Raw genomic sequence first — 23,139 nt, forward strand, 5'->3', positions numbered from 1 at the left:
AGATGTCCAAGCATCTGGTCTAAGCTTGGTAAGAAAATATAAGTTTTCCTCTCTGGTTATGTAAAAGGTACTTGCCAGAGCTCTTTGCCAACTTAGTTACACTTTGTCTAGAAGAAAATGCTCCCATGTAACTGCACTTATCCCTACCCCTGAGATGCCCAAGGAAGCCTTGAAGGGACTATTACCTTGACAGCTAAAGGGGTGCCTTCATAGGGATCCTGTCAGAAAATGACTAAAACCAGAATGATGGTCAGGGACTAGTCAGTTAGAAGAGGCACCACTGAGTAACTAAAATGCCTCAGAGAGGGTTGCTGTAACACTGACAAGAAGCACCAAATAAACCTAGTACAGAAGTTCTGCCCTCTTTCACCCCCCTGATGCCTCCCATGCAAATTCAAAATTATGCTTTCAAATTCAGGGGCAAAAGAGGGACATGACACCCAGTTTTGAATGTGACTGAGTATTTCAGCCTTTCATGAAAAAATGTCCAGCCATGAAAATGCAATTTTTTTTTAGTTTTACACAAAGTATGCAAGGAAAATTACTGTCAAAAGAATGTTCCCCAGCATTTCCCTGATTTCTCCCCAGGGTCCTTAAATTTGCTGATGTTAAAAGAAAAACAAAGAACTACAAAAATGCACATGAACACAGCTCTATAAATAAAAAGGGGGGGGGGGGGGGGGGAAGAATGAAAGCATATTTTGTATTTTGAACCAGGCATCATGTAGACATTTGCTTACTCCATCACTGCTCTATGCTCAGGACATTAAAAGAAGACTGATACTGGAAGGAGTCTTTCTCTTGCATTGAGTCTGACCTGAATTTCCTTTCTAAGGCCTGGGAAATAAAATCAGAGAGACTAAGATCTACTTTTTACCCTTGTACTGGAAAACTTCACTAGCAAAGGGCAAAATTTTTTCCAAGATAAACAAAAAATTTGGCTTGATTTTGTGTCTGGGTTATAAATACATTAGAAAGGGGGAAAATTAGTCATATGAGCATATAAATAATAGCTCAATTACATTCAAGAATATGTGGGTGGGTGTCCTGGGTGGAATAATTTGCTAAAGCAGAGTTCTTCTTCCTTGCTTTTCCTCTTCCTCTTAATTTATTCCTCTTTCTGAATATGTGCTTCTTCTTTTTAACCTTTATTTATATCTTGCTTTTTGTTCTTTAATCTTAGGGATCTTTCTATAATGGGTCTATACACATTTTTCTTTAGGGTTGGTATTTTCAATGGATACCAACACAGTGTAAAGTGCTTAAGGGTTTACCTAGTCTCTGGTACACACTTCTATTTTTCTGATGTCAAGAAAATGTGTATTTAAAATCAAAGGAATGCTTAACAGTTCTGCTGTACAAGTCCTGGTTTGGCTGTTTTCACCATATTACAGTACAGTACTGTGCAACCTGCTGCAACATCAAAGACCCCCTCCTTCCTTCTTTCCTTTTCTTAGACATTTCTGCTCTTGCTTTTTGCTGCTTGTTTTGATTTTGTTATGATTTCACTTGAAACTGATGCTGACACTGAATAAAGTTCTCCAGCGCTTAGATTTCTGTCAAGCCTCGTGGCTGATCAAGGCTGTCAAGCTGATCATCCTGCTGATTCAGATCCAAGAACCAACCACTCTAGCTAGGCTGCTTCTTTTTGTGCAGCTTGGCAGCAGTGAGGAATTTAAGAGTCAGTGTCACCATGCCTAGCTGTAGAGCAAGACTCAGCAAGGATCTGGAAGGACTAAACCACCTGAGAGAGGTGGTTACTGCACCACAGGGAGCAGGGAGCTGGAGCTGTGTGAGAGCATTCCTGAGATGCTCCTACTGCCCATGCTTGCCTGCAAGGGAAACACTGGAGTTTGCCTGGGATTGTGCTGGTCTCATACCTTCCTAGGTGTTGTGCATGTCTTTCTCTCTCAGGCTGTTTTTTCTGTTAGTTGATTTGTTTTCATTTTTATTGGGTGCTAATTACATCACGGCACTTGTGTGGTTTGTTCTGGTGTCCCCTAAATAAAAATATTTTTACTGCCAAGAGATGCTGGCAATATTTGTGAGAAGACACCCAGAGCCAATATTTAACCTAGTACCTGAGCAGATCATGACCTAACATTTACATGCACTCCCTTAGGAAAGGCTGCGTTTACAGCATCCAAAACAACAAAGTTGTAGCTGCGCTTTCATTTTGAAACTGGGATCTTGGGCCAGGTGTTAGGAAAACATTCAAAATTCCACAATGTCAACAAAAAGATTTTTCCCAGGCTCAGTGGAGTTTTGATGGTGTCTCTCACTGAAGGCAGGGTTGGCCCTTTCACCAGGAGCACAGGACTGGTAGCCCTTTCCTTACATACACAGTTACGCTTGGAGAGCTTTCTAATCCAAAAGATTAGAAGTGACTCCAAAGGTAGTTTTGCCCGGCAGCAATCTCTCGGGCCATGGGAGCAAGCCTCAAAAGCTCCTGAATTAAGCCTGCCAGAGGAAAAAAAAAAAACAAGGGCTGACCAAAGCCTGAGGATCTGGCAAGCAAAACTTCAGAAGTCTTTCTTTTTCAAAGTTTCTTTTGAACAAGTGTGAATATTCTTAGCCTATTTTCAACCTGTTCTAGCAGAGGAATCTGTTCCTACTGCTCCAAATTTCCATATTTTGAGTGTCCTTTCACTATTTGGAATATTCCAGGTTTACAGCTAATTGTGGGTAAAAAAATCCTTTGGCAATGGAACAGTATGAGATATGCTCTCACTTCCTGGCTCTTTTGAGGACAGTAACCCATGGCCAGGCAGGCTGTCTTACTTCCCACTGAATGGTTCTATGTGGTGGAGTGATGCACAGCAGCAAATCATCTCCAGTGTCACTGGCAAAAAGTGGGACTGATGATATTGGGTCACTTCCCACAGGAAGGGCCTACAATTAAGAACATGGTGTTTATCTGACATGAATGGTTGGGAGATGATGTCATTGATAATGCACTGCACCACCACACTAGCGCCTGCTATATCCAAGGTGGTCCCCATTTAGCATCTGCATTTCTGATGTGGATGCATTGTTCTGTTTGAGTTGACTTGAGCTGTTTTAGGGAAGCATTCTGAGTGTTGCTGAACAGAGATAGCACCACACACGGATATAAAAGCATTGTTAAGACCAGCTTTATATGGGATGTTCTGCCAAATGGTTCCCTTCCCTTCCTCTTCTCATTTCCTTGTTCTCCTTTAGCCGCTGGAGAATGGTAATCCCTTTATTCACTTACGCGTAAACTGGTGACTTTCCAGACCTGCCACAAAAGACATTTGACTAGATGACTTCTCTGGAAAGATGCAGCAGGAGGAGATGGAAATGTCTTTCCCAAGGATTTTAATACTGCTATGTTTGTACTGACAGACAGAATATGGAGAGCCTTGCACTGACAGCTGTAAATAAAAAGGAAAATACTACAGCTAGTTTCATTCTTCCCTCGTACATAAACTTTTTTTCAATATCTGTTTCTGACCTTTAGAAACAACACATGAACAATGTCTTGCTCATCCCAAGCAGCAAGCTTTGACATTTTGTTCTTAACAGACAAAAGAGCAAGCACACAACTATATCTAGATGGAGAAAGCATGGAGACACCTATGGAGAGCAAAGTCATTGCTGGTTCCAAAAGTTTCTCAGGGTTAAATATGAAAATTAAAATCTAGGCATTAGAAACCTAAGTCAGGATTTCCTCATCTTGTAGGTACACTGGCTAAAATCCTTTTTCTTCACTCTTTCCTTCCAGCCAAGGGTGTCTCTTTCTGTCTGCCTACCCACTGGTTGACTGCTGGACAGACAACTATCCCTGCAGCCCTCTCCAGAGACTGCTGGCAGGATGAGCAGGGATCATCACCTTTTCTGATGTGGAAGGGCATTGCAGAGCAACATGCCTGAGTAAAGGGCCCCAGGGATGGCTCTAAAGGTGGCTCTAAATACTCACAGGAGACACCTGGATTCTTGTCCCTCCACCACAAACTATTTCTCTGCTTTACCTAAGAACACATTTAGTGTGTTGAGCCTGCTCTGATGTTTAAGGAATAGTTATACCATGGTGTTTTTAGGAGATGTGATGCCAGGCCTTGTCTTGTACAACTGTAGGGGTCTTTCTAGTTCCCTAACCCAGACACTGACACAGGGGATAAGCAGTGTCCCTAGAACACCTAATTTCAGACCATTCCAGTCAGCAGATTGGATTCTTCTTTCTTCCATTGATTCCCTTCCCTTCCCTTCTTTCATCCCTCCCTCCATTCATCCTCTCCAACCATCCATTTTCCCTGGCATAGCTTCCCTTGCTTTCCCAAGGAATGAAGCTCTGCTCTTGTCAAAGAGCAGACAACTTTCACCAAGGAAGACTGATGAAAGCAGAGTTCCCCAGGTCAAATGGGAACTGCTCCAATTACCCCTAACATGATTTCCCAGGTGCATATCACTCCAATTCTCCTCAGTTCCAGCAATCCCTCTCCATTGCCTGGGTGGAGCCTTGCTGTATATGCCAGAGCAAACTGTTCTGGTAACAACCACTCTTGAGCTCCCCTGCACTCATAACAGATGGCTGAAAGTGAATTTTCACTGTTACTTCCTTAAGCAATAGTGGTGGCAAGAGTCTGGTGCTTTCCTCCTGCACCCACAGGGTCAGAACATCTCCATTTTGGTAAAACATGGAGCAGAAGCATAGTTCTGACACCTGCCAGAAAAAAAAAGAAAAGGAAACAAGCCCTTCAAAGTAAGGACAGTTCTTGGACTGTTCTTAAAAGGGCCTGTAACTTGAAAACCACAAACTGCAGATGAAAAGCTACTTCTTTTATGATGTGGGATACTTTGTTCCACACAGTGATTTCTTGGTGTCTTAATACATGAGTTTTGCATTTTCCAAAATGATGTGGGGGAGAGCAGTGCAGAAATCACACATTCTTTTTTTTTTTTCTAGTGTCTCATTCCATCTTTTCAGCCCAGAATTCAAGGATAGACTCTGGCCTTCACATGAAAGGTATACAGCAGATGGTTTCATCAAAAGGAAAGTAGTGACTTCAGATTCAGTTTGAGAATTTTATTAAAACCATAGGTTTCTGTTCTATACAAAACTGAGGAGATTTCAAAAAAAAAAAAAAGTATTAACGACATTGGAAACAGTGCAATGTAAGTGGCTTGTTGATAAAAATCTCTGAAAGCTATATACAGGATTAATACTACACAACTGTATTAATGTAGAGACTGTCAGCAACTTTAGCAATATATACAAACTACCTTTACACGCATAAATATCTTATTTACAGCTAATAAATAACATTCAAAGCTAAATCATGTTTCCTTATGAAAAGAACCTTCACTATTTTGCATCCAAATTCTAAATGTGTTTGTGTTTGATCCTGTATTAAGAGCTGTCCAGACACTTCGCTTCTGAGGAATTTAACTTTTAAGAGAAAATTGCAACAAAATGTGGAATCTATAGGGAATAAATCACTGTATTTATTTTTAGAGGTCTCAAAGGCAGTGGCTCAATACTCAACCCCACCCTCAGTGACTCATCACATCTCTGCTGTAGTTTAATCAAATGTGAAATCAAATGTGAGCAAATTCAGAGCTATTAATATTCCAACATATTGCACTGTTTAAGACTTTTATCCCCAAATATACTAGCAGCTACAGTTGGAAATAAGAAACAAATTGTGCACATAAACACACACTTCTTTTTCTTTGCTTTTAAGATGGGATGATATTGGAGAAATCACCATCTCCATGCTGTCTTGCACATGCAGGAAAAGACTACAACACCCAGCATCAACAACTAACATTACACTTCCCCAAATGTCTACCCTCCAGCCCTTGCACCTCCCCAGCATTTTGTTTACTCTCTAGAAAGTTTAAAGAGGGCTACTGCACCTTTCAGCACACCAGAAAAGTTACATGTTACTTAAAAATGGGGAAGCAGACTGCCTTCAATGTACCTATTTTTTTAAACTTGCAGCATGGCTAATTTGAGTGTTTTTCAGAGCGCTCCTTCTCGTGGAGCACACAACCAGGCTGCTTTTAATTGGCTCAGCTCCTGCTTCCTGCTGAATTCCATCTCATGGCAGAAAACTAAGCGGCTCCTAGCACTGTACCACAGCCAAGAAACAAACTTGAGGTGGATCACTGGCAGTCTCAATCCCAGTACAGGGAAGTAGGAGCATCCTTGTCAGCTATCAAGTGGATTCACTTGCACTGAAAACTGCACACAGCAGCCAGGCAGCTGCACGACTGACACTTGGTGTCGGAGAGCAGAGAAACTGTGACAGTTTTGGCATGCATGACGCAAGCAAGCAGGGAGAGGGTGGAGGGTGGGGGGATATATCTGTTTCCTGCATTTTCTGGTAGCTCAACTCCTCTGCAGCTCCATTTTCACAGTGTTGAAGGCTAGACAGTTTCATCGCAATAACTGAAAGCACAGATAAAATATTAAATGTCTGCATAAGATGCTGGCATTGCTGCCTTCTCCTAGAGCTGTTATTTATTCCAGGGTGAGTGGCATAGAAGTATATAGCTTAATAGATCATACCTATTGCTAAGCAGCACTGGCATCTACCCCCAATTAAATACATTCACAACCACAAACTAAAAAATTCATCCCCATATTAAGTCAGTCCCTGACACCTTCTAGTATTACACACAGCAAAGGTGGTATTTTCACATGGGAAACCTACTTATTTGCTAAACACACACTTGAAAAATAATGAACTCTCTCCACTGAACTGCCTGAAAATTCAATTTGCCAAGACACAAAAATATAGTTTCAAATGACTTGTGAATAGAACAGAAAAACCCCACTAATCAAAAAGACAACCAAAACCAAACAAACTAAAACGGTAAGATAAAATAAAACCAATTACAGGGCTTTGTATCTTTTCAACAAATATTTAAAAATTGCAATATAGGATCTCATGTCAAGAAACCTTGTCACAAGGCACCATGATTAAGCAAAATTACCTATATCTTTTCAGCACTTCAAACTTTGGCAAGTAGTTTTGCAGGTTTCTCTTGTTTTTAACTATTTGGATAATGTATCTTTATGGTTAGTAACTTCATATGCTGAGACTTTTTTTACAAGAAGTCTCTAAAATAGCTAGGAATAGCAGGCAAAAATCCAGCAGCGGATAAATATTTCTATATATTTGGTTCTGAACATCCAGTCCACAGGGATGAACAGACTCTTCTCCTCCCCAGTGTGAAAAATCTTTGTTCTTGTCACTTAAGCAGATTCATGAGCCGAATTTTTTTTTGAGGCTCTCTTGGCACTGTGGAGAAAAAAATAAAACATTAAGGTGATGAGGAAGATGTAAGATACTTGTTCCACCATGTCTTATTTTTGAGAATTAAGGTTTCAAAACGCCCTACTTAACAGGAAGATAAATTACGTGCTTAGGCTTCTCCTGGCTTCTGCTTGATTTTATGTCAGATACACACACAGAGGTCTCAAGGCCTGTCCAGGTCATTGCCCCAGCATAACAGCCAGCACATGTGCATTTTTATGCAGAGCTAGATCTCAGTACAGAAGTGTCCCCATGAGACCACTCACACACAGTAATTGAACTAAAATAAATATAACCACTTCTCTACCTCAAACTTTAGTGGATAAAGTCCAAAGACTGTCCCCACATCTAATCTGGGTCAGGAAAATTATTGATAAAAAATATTACAGTGCACCAAAGGGCTATTAAACAAAGGCAAACCTCTGGTCCATGGAGATGAAACTCTCAGGGATTCACTCACCTGTTGGCTGCCATCAGAAAGCAGTGTGCTAAGAAGAGCACCTTCACATGCCCGCTCTGTTCCTGTACCAGCCTCCAAATCTGCTGGCTGCCAGTACAGAGGGAGGGCTCTGAGCTGACCCAGTATGGAAGTTTAAATGTTCTGCAGCTAAGGGTAAGCGTTGAGACAGAGATGTGCTTTCTCTTGGTGCTAGTGCCTTGTCTGTAACCCTCCCTGAGAGTCCCTCACACTTGGCCAAGTGACTGTGAGAGGCAGTGACTAGCACTCGCTTCTCAGGCATGCCAACAACCACACAAGGATGCTTAGCAGAGGAGCAAGCCAAGAGCTGTTAAGCTGCCAAAATGGCCATAAGCAAACCTCTGGTTAGTCTGAGCTGCGATGCTTTTGAAGCCCTGAGAAGACTAGCAGACAAGTCAATTAAAGGGAAAGTTTAATGACCACTCAAATGGTAATAAAACAATCTAAAACCAATAGTGATTACTCGTACCCTCCTCTCTTCCTGTTGACGGGCTGCTCCGAGCATTTCACAAATACTGCTGCCTCTTCTCCCCTGCTGAGATGTGAAGTGCCATCTCGAGAACAGAACACCACTCTGTGGAATAAATATTGGAAAAATCACAAGACTGAGCCAAACATCCCTTTTTAATCTTAGAAAGAAGGCTGGTGCTCGGAAACAGTCATTATACTTTATCACGTGGGGCACTGCTACTTTGCAGGCCTGTGAGAAAGTTATTTTTAAAAGAGAATTCTGTAACAAAAGAAAGACTGTGCAAGAACTGGTAAATGAATTATACATGGGCATCAAAGCATAGCCATAAATTTCACTGATTCTTTGCAAAAAAAAAATCTTCTTGTGGCTAAGATAGCAGAAGTTCTATCCCAAAGTCTCTTGGATCTTTATTTACACCAATCTTTATGTCAGGTGAATGAACTTGGAAGAAAGCCATACTCCCTCACATGTGTGCAAACAAAGTAGGTTGCAATTTCCAAAAAACATGAGCACTCACTTTTCTATTTATCAGTACTTTCCCCACCCCTATATTTGTTCAGCTCTGATAACTGTTCTTTGATCAAGTGACTGACCTGTTTATTCAAAGGAGGAACTTATTATTTACTATACCATACATAGGACACACATACTTTGTTCTGGGCCCATGTTCTGCAAACAGATCTTATGTTTAGTGAATTTGAGTATTTCAAAAGATTAATGTCGAAGCACTTCTGTTCAGGCTTTGATGTTTCAACATTCATGCATTAGCAATGTCCTGCAACAGTCACCTGTTTCAGTTTTCACCCACCATTCAGGTATTAGACCCCTAAGGAAATCCAACTTTAAGCAATAAATTCTTGTGCTAACACACTTTTGGAAGGATCTCTAAAAGCCTTCATCTAAGCATGCTCTTTGTGGCAAAAGCTATGCAAGAACCCAGCATGAAAAAGGAGGACAGAACTTGCAAACACAATCAATGATGCCGGTTCATGGAGATATGCTCCTGCATATTATAACTAACCTTGAGTAGATACAATAGTGGGATACAAATTAATATGTGGGAGGAAGACTACAAACTGTAAATCCCAGTGGAAGTAAATGACTGAACCTGGCTGATAGAAATGGTGGTTTGATACCACTGGAGCCCTGATTATCATTAATGCTGCACCTATTTGTAGCTGCTTAACACGTCTGTCCCAGTCCAAGAGATACCAAAAATCAGGGAGCACTGTCAGTTAGAACTAATATAACTTATAACAAGCAGAAAAAGTTACTTTTTCTGAGTTTCCCCTGACTTCATTCTGATTCTCTGGATGTCAAATGTAAAAGGAGTCCACCAGTCTGACCAGCTGAAGAAGGTGTCTTTTTCCCACTGCAGCTTCACCATAAACAGGTCTCCAATATCCACTTCTGTGTAAATCAGGAAGGAGAATGTCTTGTTTGAGGAGACTTCAGGCCTGTTGGTAGGAGCATAAGACAAAAAAAAAAACAAACAAAAAAACCCACCTGAAATTCTTGTGCAGAAAAAGAAAATTAAGGAGCAATAGAACCTGGAATTTCTGTACTCCAGAGTAGTACAGAAATTCCTACCTCCACCTTTTGTAGAGGCAAAAGGAAACTTCTTTCTTTGGCAAGGCTGGTAAAATCCTGGGACAGTCTGCCAGGCAAGGGTTGTCCTCGCCGGTGCTGGTGACTCTCAGAAAAGCCAGACAACCACCACCCATAAACAGCTTACATTCCTCAGAGCAGAAAACAGGCTTTGGTGTTTTCCAGCTCCATTCCCTGCCAGCCTGTGTCTAGGGATGTACACACAAACTTCTGCTTATTTGCAGAGCTGTGAAAGCAAATCTCAGGTCTCCCTCAGCTTCTGCACTGAGACCTTCAGATGCCTAAGTCCACTTTTAAGAAGATTTAACATGGTATAAAGATCCTGAGAAGAAAATAAGAAAGCACAGGAAACACTCTTATTAAGCTGTGTCACAGGTCAGACTTCATGTTTCCATATTTCAGATGTCTTATCAAGAAGAGCTCCTATAGGATTTGGTTCACTAGTTTCCAAAGCAAATGCAACTCCTTGATCAAGGACAAAAGCAGATTCTGGGACCCAGTAAGATTAGTGTAGCTGAAGCCAGAACAAGTTTTTCAGATGAGACTTTAACAAATTTAGGCAAACTCAACAGTACTTTGCAGTTGTTTTTGTAGCTACTCACAGTGTGAATTCAATGTTCTCACTCTTGTCTAGAGTGCCGTAGAGAGAGATCCGGAATGGCTGGTTTGTCTTAGTCATGTTAGTCTTTCCAAAGAAATGAATCTTGACCTGGTAATGAAAGACTGAAAGAATACAAAAGAAAATGCCATTAGGAAAACTCAATTTCCAAAGAGACAGTTGGTGACAAAACCACCCTGCCTCACCTCTGAAAATCCTAGGCTGGAATTTGCCAACTTCACTAAAAGGAGTTTATTTCCCTGCAGGTGTCCAGGGAACTATTTTTTTGCAAGAATGTAAGTATTAGCAAGCAAGGCAATCACCATTAAAGAGCACCTTTGCAGTTCTTGCAGCTGAACTTTGCCACTATGATCATCCCAGAGTACACAGTATCACCTTCAAACCTGCTATTGAACGTGTAAGACTTGCTATACTTGACCTGGAAAAAGTGAGCTGTGCCCTTCTCTTACAGGAGGCTTGGTAAAAAAAAACCCAAAATCAACCCACTGACACTGCAGGTTAAGCACCAAATGCCAACAGAACACCAGTCTTGCAGCTGCTCTAACAGTGCAGGAATGTGCCTTTTGATTGCTGGTCCATCACACAATGCACACCATAAGAATACCAAGGGGTACAGGCAAAGCTAAGGAGGAAAATAAACTAGTAAAATCCAACATTATTTTCCTAGCTGCAAAGAAAATATTCTCCTCTCAGTTTTCTCCGGCTTTGTCATTCTCAGACCTACCACAGCAGCAACTAGAATCAAGAAGTGCTGTGATATTTTAATGAGGGCTGGTGCTCCTCTAGCAAGTGCACTACTGAAGGCACAAGTCTGATGCTTGCATATCTTTAACTAAGATGCTCACCAGACTGAGTTCTGCTGATTATTTCCCCAGCAGAAAAAAGTAATCATTTGGATGAAAAACACTGAAAAAGACAGCTTCTGCTGCCCGATCACTTGGAACTTTTTCAGTGGTTTTCACTCAAATGATTGCTTCAGCTACTTAGAAACTTGATACAAAATACCTCTTTCTTTTCGCACCCCACACCCCGAGTAAGACAACACTTTCCTCTGAGACTTGCATTCAATGGCAAATTACAGGGCAGCCTCACCCCTGCTCACACAGGCACCAAAGCAGCAATATTCTCATCAGCAGCACATGCCCATCGTGACGCACAGCTGAGCCCGAGTACCAGTCTTGCTCATCCCTCAGCAAGGAGCACCTACCTTTATAGGGCATCTGAGCCCGGGTTTTCAGGTACATTTTAGTGTTTCTCTTTGTTCTCACTCTGTTGACCTTGTAGCCCAAATTGTTGCAGCGGTTCTTGCGGCAGCTCAGGCAGAGACCCTTCTCGAAGGCCTCCTTTGTGTTGCAGCGGTAGGCCATGCTTGGCTTTTCTTCGTTCAGGAGAGAGTCAATGAAGAGGTGGATGGATCGTTCATGGGAGCATTTCACCAGCTGGTCCACATCTTGAAAGAATGAAAATGTGTAATATGTATACACATGTGCATATAATGATATTAATCCCTAAGCAATGCTGTCAACAGGCAGGATCCACTATGGCAGAGCTGGGCTTTACAGGATGACTTTTAAAAGCACTTGAAAAAAGATATTCCTGTGCCTCTCAGAGCTCTTTCCTTGCAAGACACCTTGCAGGGCTATCCAGGTTTCCCTCAGAATGTTATACTGTTTGTTTCAGAGCAACCTCACCTCCAAGCCCTTTCTCAGCAATCAGACGCAGTGCTTCTCCCAGATTGCAGCCCGGCTGGAAACCTCCACCATTGGGATAAATATCAATGTGTCCAACAGGCTTCTGGATCCCAATGCTGCGGTCTGGAGAGCCTCGGGTGTAGGTGTGCAGGACATCCACAAACTCAGCGTCGTCCGGGGAGAGGCGAGTGAGCTCATCAGCATACTCAAAGGTAGGACCAGCAGGATCCAGCCCTTTATGGGGCAAACCACAAAAAAAAAAAACCCTGATATTATTGTCTGCCAAAGATAGTGACACTGATAACTCAAGCTGCCCCATTGGTCTAGAATATTGAGTTTTCCTGCTGACATTACAGATGGATCACTTAAATACCATGAATGTATACAGGAGAATCAAATGCATTACCTTGAAAACTGTCACTGTTTAAAAAAATAAAAGTGTAGGCAAACACATGGAAGGAAGCCCAGCTAACTTCCTCAGAGCTGTAGCATTTCCAGTGTATGGGAGAAACAAGCTCTTAAGTATTTTCTCAAAGCCTTCCTTTCTTGTCAAGAACTTGTATGTGAAGTGTCTGAAGTATGGAAAAGTCTCGCTGACAACTTCATGCCAGGGGAGCAAGTGGGAAACATAAATGAGGGCTTCACTGTCTACATACCTAAGGGGAAGGGGATTACTAGGGTAAACTGTCAAGCTGCAGCAACACTAACATCAAAAAAACCCAGAGGTGTTCTGTCAGTGAACAAGTACTATCTCCTGTTCAGACAGCTCCCTGAGAGTCGGCTGCAGGGACAGCCCTCAGCTGTACTGCTCACCCCCTGTTAGCTCCACCTGGCCTGAGCTGCCTCCCCCTCAGCGGGGAGGGCTTCAGGGGCCACATCACATTGTTCCCTGTGCTCTTCCCAGGGTACAGTTCATCCTCAAGAGCAACTGTGGGGGAATAACAGAGGGCTACTGACGTGTAAGTGATTTGGCAGCCTCAGTGAAAGCAGCAAAGCTGCAGCTTAGAGAAAGGAAGGGCAGAGGGACCAGTGCTTTGGCCTCCTGACTTTAATCTGCCACCTCTCAGGACTTGGCCTTTCCAGATGTGACTGCTGCCTAGCCCACCTCCCAGCATGCCTGCGGATCTGGGATCACAGCCAGGCTCAGGTGAAAGAGTAAAGAGTGCCAGGAGCTAGGCTCCCTTCTGAATGGTGCTCCCGAGCTCTCTCAGCAACAAAGACACCACAGATGAGCAATTTTCTTAGCCTCATTTGCTGATGCAGGCAATTCCTTTGTCAATGAGATCAGTGCTAGTGGCTCAGCTCTCCAGGTGCTGGGTTGTAAGCCAGCCCCAGAGCGGCCACGCACTCTGCCTTGTCTAGCAGATTTCTCAGGTTCCAAAAATCACCTTAAACAGACATCTAAGCAGACATGGCAACAGGGAAAATACGTCTTCCCCAAATTCTCACAGTGATATTTCCAGCCTAGAGTATTTTTTGAGTCTGTAATGATAAACTTTGTAATAATCCACACCGGATCTCTTCCGGTTATCTGTCCAGTCTCCCTTTGCGCCCACATAAACTTCTCACATCTACCTCATCCCATGGCAAAGAGTTCTGCAGGTACTAAACTTGCTGGAGCTCCCATCAGCTGAAAGGAATGACTGCCTGGATAAAGACAACCCACTGAATTTCTTGTGCTGCAGGAGATACTGTGACTTTTGCCAAGCCACACTTTGGTCAGTCCCCACCACAACCCCCCAAACTACTTCTTTATCAGGGCCTACTCACTCATTTACTGTAAAAAAGCAAATAAAGGTTTTTCACTCACTACCCTTGTTGTTATTTTCTGAATATTTTTCCAGTTCTGCCCCAGAAATATCACCCCTGCCGTTTCATTAAATCATGAATACATAACCAAAGTACTGCCAGCAAGCAACAATTATTCTGGTGATTTTTCAATGGAACATAATATTTCAGTATGGAAGAGATGCAACTCTCCACTCTACAGTCACAGGTTTTCTTACCAGTAATTCTGTTCACCTTCTTTTTGGTCAGATTCCCAGCAATCCCAGCAGCATGGGCACCTAGACTGTAGCCCAGCAAGTGGAGATTGTTGAGAGGATAATTGAATTCCTCCTGCAGAAGAGGACAATTTGTTTAAAATTCGAAACCAAACACAAAAAACATAAGAAGACACTAAATAAAATGTTTTGTTAATACTGGGATTTTTGTATGAGCCATGAATAACAGAAGAAACACTATATAGTTATCATAATTTTGTGCCATCGTAAATTTCTTGATCTAACTAATTTATGGCCAAAATCAAAACTGAGAGAAATGCAAAATAAAGGGCCGAACACAGGGCTGTTTATTTCATAAAGGTTTTCAACCACCCTGTCCTAAGGCAGGGCACATTTCCGATTCCCAAGGACTGGCTTCTGTATAACATTTACAGGAACCGGTCTTTCACAGCTACCTCTCAAAGAGCCCTCAGAAATACTCTGGACCCGCAGGACCCCACAGACCACGAGGTAAAGTCTCTGGAATGCAGTACAAAAGGCCTCTGAGTCAGAGATAGCAGTAGACCAAAGCTGGAATTTTACCAATCCAAGACTTTAACTCCATCTACCCAGCAGGGGATGATTAACATAGCTGCATCATTGCTGTTTTGTCTCCTATGACATTACCTAGAACATTAGACATGTCTCCAGGTCTTACCTCCATCCAGTCAATAAACATGGCAACATCCTTCCCCACCAGCCTGGTGTAGGCAGCCGACACCGGGTAGTGCTGCTGAGCTCGAACCAGCCAGTCCACCACAATGACGTTGGAGTCAGGCTCCCTCTTGTACAGAGCATCCACCAGCTTCGGGACCCAGCTCTCATACATCCCTGTCACCTGTTGGTGATTTTAATTAAAATAGGAGATACAGTAATATACCTATGAGATGCTCCTGCACAGTTTATTGGAAGTGTGGCTAGCAGGGAGATCCCTCCCCCTTTGTCTTACCGTCCACCCGTGGATCACCACAAAGGTTTTACTGGTATGGTTGAAGTTGCACTGTGCCAGGCTGTTCACCTGCCCAGGAACCAGGTAGCAGACATCCTCATCGGGCTCTGCAGGCGTCCGTAAGGAAAACTTGCTCTCGATTCCCTCAAAATCGTTTTTGCCTTCTTCTGTAAGAGCACAAAAAACATATAGCAGTGTTTTAGGAGTGCTAGGACAAAGTCAGAAGGCACAGGTGCAATGTTGGAGAGATATCTGGAACAGTCGAGGAATGGGACAGGTGGTTTTCATTTCCTACAGCACTCAATGGACACACAACAGCCGTGTAAAGAGGGAATCAAAGGGGGAAAATTGCTCCCCTTCCAAGGTCCTGCTAAAACAGTAAGCATCTGCTGAGCTGTCAGAGAGGTATGAATAAATTTTGAGAGTCAGTATTTTCCCTGTCACACTAAGCAGGAAACCTCTTAAGTATCACAAGAATACAGAAAACTGCACACGACAGTCACAGACAGTCACCCAGGAAAGCAGAGAGTTACTACCATACTATTACATATTTTGGTGGTGTATCTTCCACATCACCTCACCAGTAATCACTGCCTAACAAGGCCTTTTATAACTCTGTGTAGTTGCAGTGCATGCAAAGCCGTGAAGTCACCGCTGGCTTACAAAATACTAGTTTTAAGTTTTGAACAACAAGCAGCAGGTGAGGAGATCAGACACCCACCAGAGAAACTGAACTAGCAAGCCAGCAGTGCATTTTGGAATACATTTTCAGATCATCTGATAACTACCGAAAAATAAGCTGCCGAAAAGTATCTTCCTCAGCCTGGAGCAGAGGGAAGGAGGGTGGGGAAGGAGATGAGATCCTGTACTGGCAGTAACAAAGTATGTCGTGGCCTGCAAAGACCACCCCTCCGACTTCCAGCTTCAAAATTTAAGAACTCCTTTTCCTGCCAAGACAGGGAAGCAACTATAGGCTTCATATTCACCATTTCCTTTGGGAAGAAACTTAAATGTCTCCTCTTTTTATGTCTGATTCAATTGCTAAATGCCTCTACGTACAGCGCACCCTGCAATTAACTTTTCAAAACCCATGCCCCAGTTTGGCAATTGAGCAAGGCAAATATTGATTGCCTGTCTCTCAAGTGCAGCTGAACTTGGGCCAGCTCTGTTCTGCTCAGCATTGTCTTTCCTGGCATCAAGACCACCAGCCTTTCACAAACTCCTAAACACGCATTAATGAATGGCTCCAAGCCACCACAGGGAACACAAATGGACAAGATAAGGACCTTATACTGGGCATGCAAAACAGATTTCCACTCCCTTTTCCCCTTGCAGAAGAGTTTTCTGTGATAATTGGTAGATTTGCATTTCCTGCATAAAGTTGTGCTGCATTGCTCAGGTGATAAATAACTACCAATTCATTTTTTTTCCAAAACCGTTTTTCTGGTCTTCTCATTCAAGCTCCCATACACAACAGGGCACTGATTTATGCCTGACCTCACCTCAGGGAGCTCTAAAAAGTCTGGAAAGTTCTTGCTGTGCTTGGAGGGTCACAAGAAATCAGGGTTTAACCTCCCTCATCATGTCTAAAACCAGCACAGAGCCTTGCAACAAATGCTTATGCAGCAGTCTCAGAGAAACCTGTCAGCCATAATCAATGGCTTAAAATTGCCCAAATTCAGCAGAATTTCTCACCTGTCAAAGCACATACAGGAAAGCAAGAACTGTTCACTGAACAGAGGCAGTACTCAGCTTTAGGTTTTGACCTTGACTATGCTAGGCTGGCTAGCTAATCCAGGATAATTACACTGAGGGCCCCCTTCCTGCCTCCTTCCTCCTAAAGAAAGGTGTTTTTCATAGACCTTACCCGTCCTTCTACCAGTACAAGCATTCACATAATGGTCAATTTAACATTTTACCTACTAATGAAAGCTAAATTTACCAAACTAACCAAATGCTTGCATTTTTTCTCTATTTCTGCATGTTCAAAATTTCTTTTTGAAATTTTGCAGAAATTAGCCAACGGACAGTATAAAACACTTTTTTGGAAAAAATTTTTAGACCTTTATTATTTACTTCAGCCAGAAAAAGAAAAGTCCCAAAGGCTGGTTGGTTAAATTTCAGCTATAACTTTTCACTCAGCTGTGAATCACTAAAACCTTGAAAGGAACAAGAACAGCTTTCAATTGTAAGGCATACAATGCTAGGACTTTCAATTATGTATATTCCCTTCTAGTACAGGAAGGCAAAAAAGAATAGTCCACCTGCTCACTAGTTAATAGTGCTTCCTTTCATACCTAGATATCATTTCCCTTCTGGATTAAACTTATCTGATAATCATCCAAAATCTAAATTACATTGATATCCTGTCTTGTAGTGTGTTTTCAATTACAAACACATGCTAGAATTTGCATGTAAGTTCAGACCACAGCTTTTTGAAAACAAGCTCATAGGAAATTTACAATTCAAAGTGTACCATACCTAAGGGTACCCTTGGAAAAGTGCACAAAGCTTAGAAAGATTGCAGTACAGTGGCACCTGCCACCAAAGACGTGCTAAGTGCTTCACGCATATTTGCGTGTTTTAATCTAAAAATCCTAGATAGGGATTTGAGAACAGAAAATCACTGAGATACAGTCACCACCAAGAAAGAAGCAGCTGCAAAGCAACAGCCCATGAGTTAGGGAAATGGCAGGCAGCCACTTTTCTCATTTTATCATGTTGTATGAGGATTAGAAAGTCAGAAGAAATTACTGTTATCATCTTATGCCCACAGAAAGTGTCATGTTATCTTATGTCCACATATGGTCAGTTCCCAGCAGGCAAGAAACCCTTTGGATGAGGGAAGTGTGTGTCTAGTGGGGTTTATTACAGACTCCTTCAGGGTGTGCTCATCAAGAAGGTTTCCGTGGAATTTGCCTGAGTTTGGCTTTGCAAATTCCTTACAGCTCTGAGCAGGAGATATCTTGTCTACACCTAATGCTGTGCTGCAGGCGTGCTGCAGGACCACCTCCCATCCCAGCCTCTCAGAGCACAGGAACACACAGTCTGCACACACTCACCACGCCACACCTACATGTACCTGCTTTAAATCTGAAGCAGACAAGTTCAGCAGATCACTTCAGAAAACAAGCATTTCCCACTTCTGCTTTCATACCTCATTGTATTTCTTGGTCTATTAAACAAATTATTCAGAACCAAACTTTGTCATTCATAGACTTTCACCACAGACCTTTTCCTCAGAAATTTAAAGGGAGAAATCTCCTTGAATCATGTCCTGAGCCAGTGAACAATTGGGCCTCATTCTTACAGTCTTACACAAAGAAGTGCAAAGACAGCCAATGTACTACACACAGTTTAGTTAATAAGATTGTTTTAACTCACATTAATTAAACCATGAAAACCCCAAAATAGGTAGTTTTCAGCATGTTTCTGAAAGGTGGACTGAAATTTACCTGAATTAAGATTTCATTTTTCATAATGTAGATACAGAAATTAAATATCAAGAAATATACATACATCAATGTTGAGGTAATAAAGTAGCTTTTTTATGAAAAGAATGCAAGTTCCATTTCTATACAAGGCCTTTGAATAAAACAGACTGGAAGTAAACACATGCAGAGAAAAAAGAAATCCATGCTTTTGCTAAAAACTCTGGTTTCCCAGACATAGTTCAGCAAAGGTACAAAGGCATGTGTTGTGTATTGCCAAAGCTTCCAGGAACACAGTTACAAATACAAGCACCTGCTCCAAAATAAAGTTTTCTGTCCATGCTGTGTGCTCACAGTTAGCATGACCTACAAATGGATTATTTAGGGAACTGAAGCAGAATTAAGAATTAAATTACCAATTCCAGATAGAAGTTGGCTTTTCAGGCTGCATTGCCAAAACTTCACCATTTTGTCATGCTATACAAAGTTTTCTGATGCTTTTCTTACACCCCTGCTTGCACAATATGAATTGCCATATTAGAAAAAAAAAAAAAAAGCTATCCTGTGCAGCAAGATAATGAAAACCTCACAGAACTCAAAGAAAGTGGGTGGTGGGGGGGAAGCTTACAAACTGGGAAGTCAGTAGTTTTGTTTTTCCTGTCCAAAGTTTGTGACACTTTGGACTTGCAACTTGTGAAATTCCGTTCAGTTAGGGACTCCTATCAATTATCAATTTTGAAAGCATCCCACTGACTTTAGGCACTCTGACACGCCAATCCAGAGAATGCAGTCTCAAGTTTCTCTCACAGGAAGCCCAGGACAACTTGGCTTATTGTGAAACCATTTACCACTGGTCAGCTGGGTGGAGAATGTGAGTCTTGAGGAAGTAACAACATCTGGAATATTAATCAAAAGTTAAACTGCCCACATCGCACAGGTTGCCAAAATATGATAACAATGCATTTGCCAGAATGAGTGCACCTAAGCTGTGGTTTTAAAAATGGAATCTTTGATAAACAACAATTTCCTAGCATTATGCACTCAGAAATGGAAATAGTATTAGCTAGGCACAAAGATCCTTAGAAAGTATACTGCTAGGCTGTGTCTTCTAGAGCCCACAGAGACATGCATGCACACACATGCGCAGCAGCAAACATCTGCACCTAACATCAAACGTTCACCAGCTGTAGTTAACTGGGCTAAATCTTCCCTCAGCCAACATTCAGCAGCATTAGGAACAGCCATCAAGCAGTCGTACTGAATTCCTAAGAGTTCTGAAGCAAACCCACAGTCAGTTGTAGAAAAGGGCCTATATCACAGAAAGGGTTATAGGTTAGTTTGAATTTCACTATAAACTGAAAGCAGACTACTGTGTGTTGCAATCCCAGGAAACCTACCTCACGAGTCAGGTTATTGTTTAACCTCGCTGCAAAAATATTACAACTTCATGTTTATTTATGTATTCCTCAATGGCAGAACCCTGCGAGTACGTTCTGCTTCACTTCCCAGGTGGGGCCAATGGAAAGAGCAACACCTTTGGAAAGCTACTGGGCACAAGTTCAGAAGCTAAGTGAGAGCCTCCCAGCTCAAGTTTTGCAGCAGGCAAACTGCTGTTCTCTCGCCGTACACAGGGGTGCCCACCCCTCTCCGCGGTACTCCCTGACAAATCTTCACTCAGCTGCAGCTGGGACACTTGCAATTCAATCCAGCAGACATCTAGCCAATATCTGCAATTAGCTGAAGACAAAATGCCACCACTGTCAGACTTTGCAGTAATACAGAGGTAAGGATGCATGAGAAAGTCCTACCATGCAAGTACTTCTGCACAGAGGAGATTCCAGCAAACTTTCAGGAGTGCCAGTGATCATGCTAATCTCCAGCACAACCTGAGGCCTGACAGCCTCGCCTCTGTGCCTTCTCAAAAGGCATTGTTTCTCAAAAGGCCGTGCCACAGCTGCCCTGGTATGTCTATCCCAAACACAAACCAAAGAAAAAACCAGCATCTCACACCGCACAACAGTGTAAATATGCTGACTCTGGATTTACGCTGGTAAAATAAGGATCTGAATGTATTCCTAGCAATGTTTTTATCTTTTCTGGGAACACCAATGTTTTCTTCACCTAGAAAGTCTTTTTCTATGTTGCTTTTTAAATACTCCGGATTCTTGGAGGGCTGGATCATGTGTTTTCTGTGGTTTCAAAAGACTTTTTACTGCGGTGTGCATGGAAAAGTGTGGAACTAAAGCTTGATATGCTTTAGGATGAGCGCACAACCTGCTTTCATATAATCTGTTCCTAAGAAGAAATAATGAAATTATTGGCAAGTCTGTGGCAAATCAGTTCCTGCAGGGATGAAAGCTTTCCCTGGGAAGACAGTTGTTTTACTGTATAGAACTGGGATACTGTGATGAAAACTGGTTTTGATTGTCTCTGATGGCACAAGATTGGATTCAAAGCTAGAATACATTCCTTTTGCTGTACCCTAGCACCCCATCCTCTTACTTTTGAATACTTCCCTTCAGCTTCCTTGTACACAAAGAAGTAACAAAGGCACCCACAGCAGAATAAACGGCAGTTTATATATTCTAGTTTAGGATCACAAAGCAGCTCTAGGAGCTACAGCCACCCTTTCTTCTAAGGCCAGAAACTTTTAAAGACAGATAGTATGTGTGGGAGACCAGTGTAAGAAAGTAAGCCTGTGACAAGGCACTGCTAACAATATTTAAGAGCTTTTTTTAAGCTTGAGGAGTAGTGGTCTCCTAAAGCTAGTCGATTTGTTCATAACAGCTTCAATTACATTGTGATTAATTGAGAGAGCATTAGTAAAAATTTAGCACCATTTGCACATCTTCACTTCCTGTAGCTTGGACAGGATGCCTATGCCCAAGTGCAGGTACAACAGGCAGAGTGCAAACACAGCATGTTCACTTTTCCCCTAGTGCATCCTGCTCATTACAGGCTTAACTACATCTCGAACACATTACCAGGATGGCGATGAAACTCAGCCTTGCCTTCTCTAGGATCAAGAGCTATATGAAGCTGGGATGGATGAGTCCCACAGAAGAGGAAGCCTTACCGTGGTGCTACTGCTGTGCACATCCCTTGCTGGGGCAAGGGACTCCCGGAAGCCACCTTGTCTCTGGGGAAAAAACACATCCCAAACCTCAACAGGTCGCGCCACCAGCCCGGCAGGTTGTGCCTGAGTTTCGGCTGGGGAACAGGCTCCAAGTCTCTCCTAACAGGATGGAGGTTCCCCCCCAGGGTCGCTCTCCAGCGCCTTCCAAGCCCACTCCGCGACCCCCGCGTCCCGCAGCATCCCAAGCTCCGCGGGATAGCTTCACAAAGGAAAGATTGCAAACTCCCCTTTCCCGCCACGCCGGCAGCGCTTCCCCCAAGCCCCCGTTTCCCAAAAGCAACAGGCAGGCCCGGCAGCTCCCGTGCCCCCCGTGTCCCGTGGGCGCTCCGGGCGCCGTTCCTGCCCCCGTCCCGGGACTCACCGCCGAGAGCAGCCCCCCAGCGCAGGCAGAGGCACACGGCGGCCAGGAACGCCTTCCTCCACATCTCGCCTCCTGCCGCGGGCACGAAAGTTTCGGCGCGAAAAGAAAAACAAAAAATTTTTTTAAAATATAGAGGTAAGTAAGTTTTCTTTCTCTGAAAACTTACGATAACTAAAACAGAAGAGCAGCGCCGAAGCGCAGCGATGGACAGGGCAGCCCGGGGAGCGCCCAGCACCGCCGACGCCGCGCCCGCCCGCCCTTATGTCCCGGACAATATGCAAATACACAAATAAATATGCAAATATGCAAACGACGAGGCGCGCCCATTGGGCGAGCGCCGAGGGGCGGGGCGGGGCGGGACCGGGCGGGACGCGGGGCGAGTTCGGGTTCGGGGCTCCCGCGGGACGCGGGATGCGGGATGGAGCGGAGCGCCATGGGACGGGATGGAACGGCACGGCCCCGGCTCGCCACGGCGTGCAACCTTGGCTCCGAGCCCTCCTTGTGCCTGGCTCCCACCGCCCTCCCGGAGCCCTCTGACCAGCCCTGTCTCGCCTGGGGCGACCTAGCTCTGCTGTGCCTCTGGTGGGGTCTTCCTTCCCATTCCTGCTTTTGCACCAGTAACCGGTAGCTAACTATTTTCTGTGCAGTGCTTGCAAGGGGCCTTCTGCTGTTCCCTTGGAAAATCTTTGCCAAGACCTTGTTTTGCCAGCACTCAAGGGGATACAAGTTTGGAGAGAAAAATTAATTCACTGGAGATTGCATCTGTGCTCCTGAGAAATAAAAAATTGATTCCTTGAGCTCTTCAACTCTCTCTGCCCTCCTCTCAGAAATGTGGTTTGCACTGAGATCTGTGTTGGCAGCCACTGGGTGAAAGATCAGTTATGTAAGGACATTAATTTAATAACAATACCAGTTTTCATTTCATTGTGCAGTTTGTTGCCAAAGGCGCAGCTTCATAAAGAAGCTTATTACACAGGGAATGAGGACTCCCTGCAATGTGAAGCAAATGGGATTCACTTTAAGTGTAACAGATCTTTCTCATACCAGACACCTTAGGAGACTAAAA

The 23,139-nt window shown here is 43.2% G+C and overlaps 1 protein-coding gene across 2 annotated transcripts; it reads right to left on the reverse strand.

The window, feature by feature from the left end:
- Positions 1-5,032: 5,032 nt before the first annotated feature.
- Positions 5,033-22,272, reverse strand: LPL (lipoprotein lipase). Of its 2 annotated transcripts, XR_014616956.1 has the most exons (11): positions 22,074-22,272; positions 15,146-15,312; positions 14,855-15,034; positions 14,161-14,272; positions 12,155-12,388; positions 11,671-11,913; positions 10,447-10,567; positions 9,511-9,693; positions 8,234-8,338; positions 6,964-7,271; positions 5,033-6,415 (listed from the first exon to the last, which is right to left on the reverse strand). XR_014616956.1 is itself a non-coding variant. In XM_084225986.1 (10 exons), exons 1-10 carry the CDS (start codon positions 22,135-22,137, stop codon positions 7,226-7,228), a joined length of 1,455 nt encoding a protein of 484 aa, XP_084082112.1. In that variant the 5' UTR covers positions 22,138-22,272; the 3' UTR covers positions 5,033-7,225. The 2 variants fall into 2 exon arrangements, 1 of the variants encoding a protein (XP_084082112.1); XM_084225986.1 differs by having other exon boundaries at positions 5,033-7,271.
- Between the last annotated feature and the right edge of the window lie 867 nt (positions 22,273-23,139).

This window comes from Fringilla coelebs, assembly GCF_963513975.1.
Source record: "Fringilla coelebs genome assembly, chromosome: Z".
Lineage (NCBI taxonomy): Eukaryota > Metazoa > Chordata > Aves > Passeriformes > Fringillidae > Fringilla > Fringilla coelebs.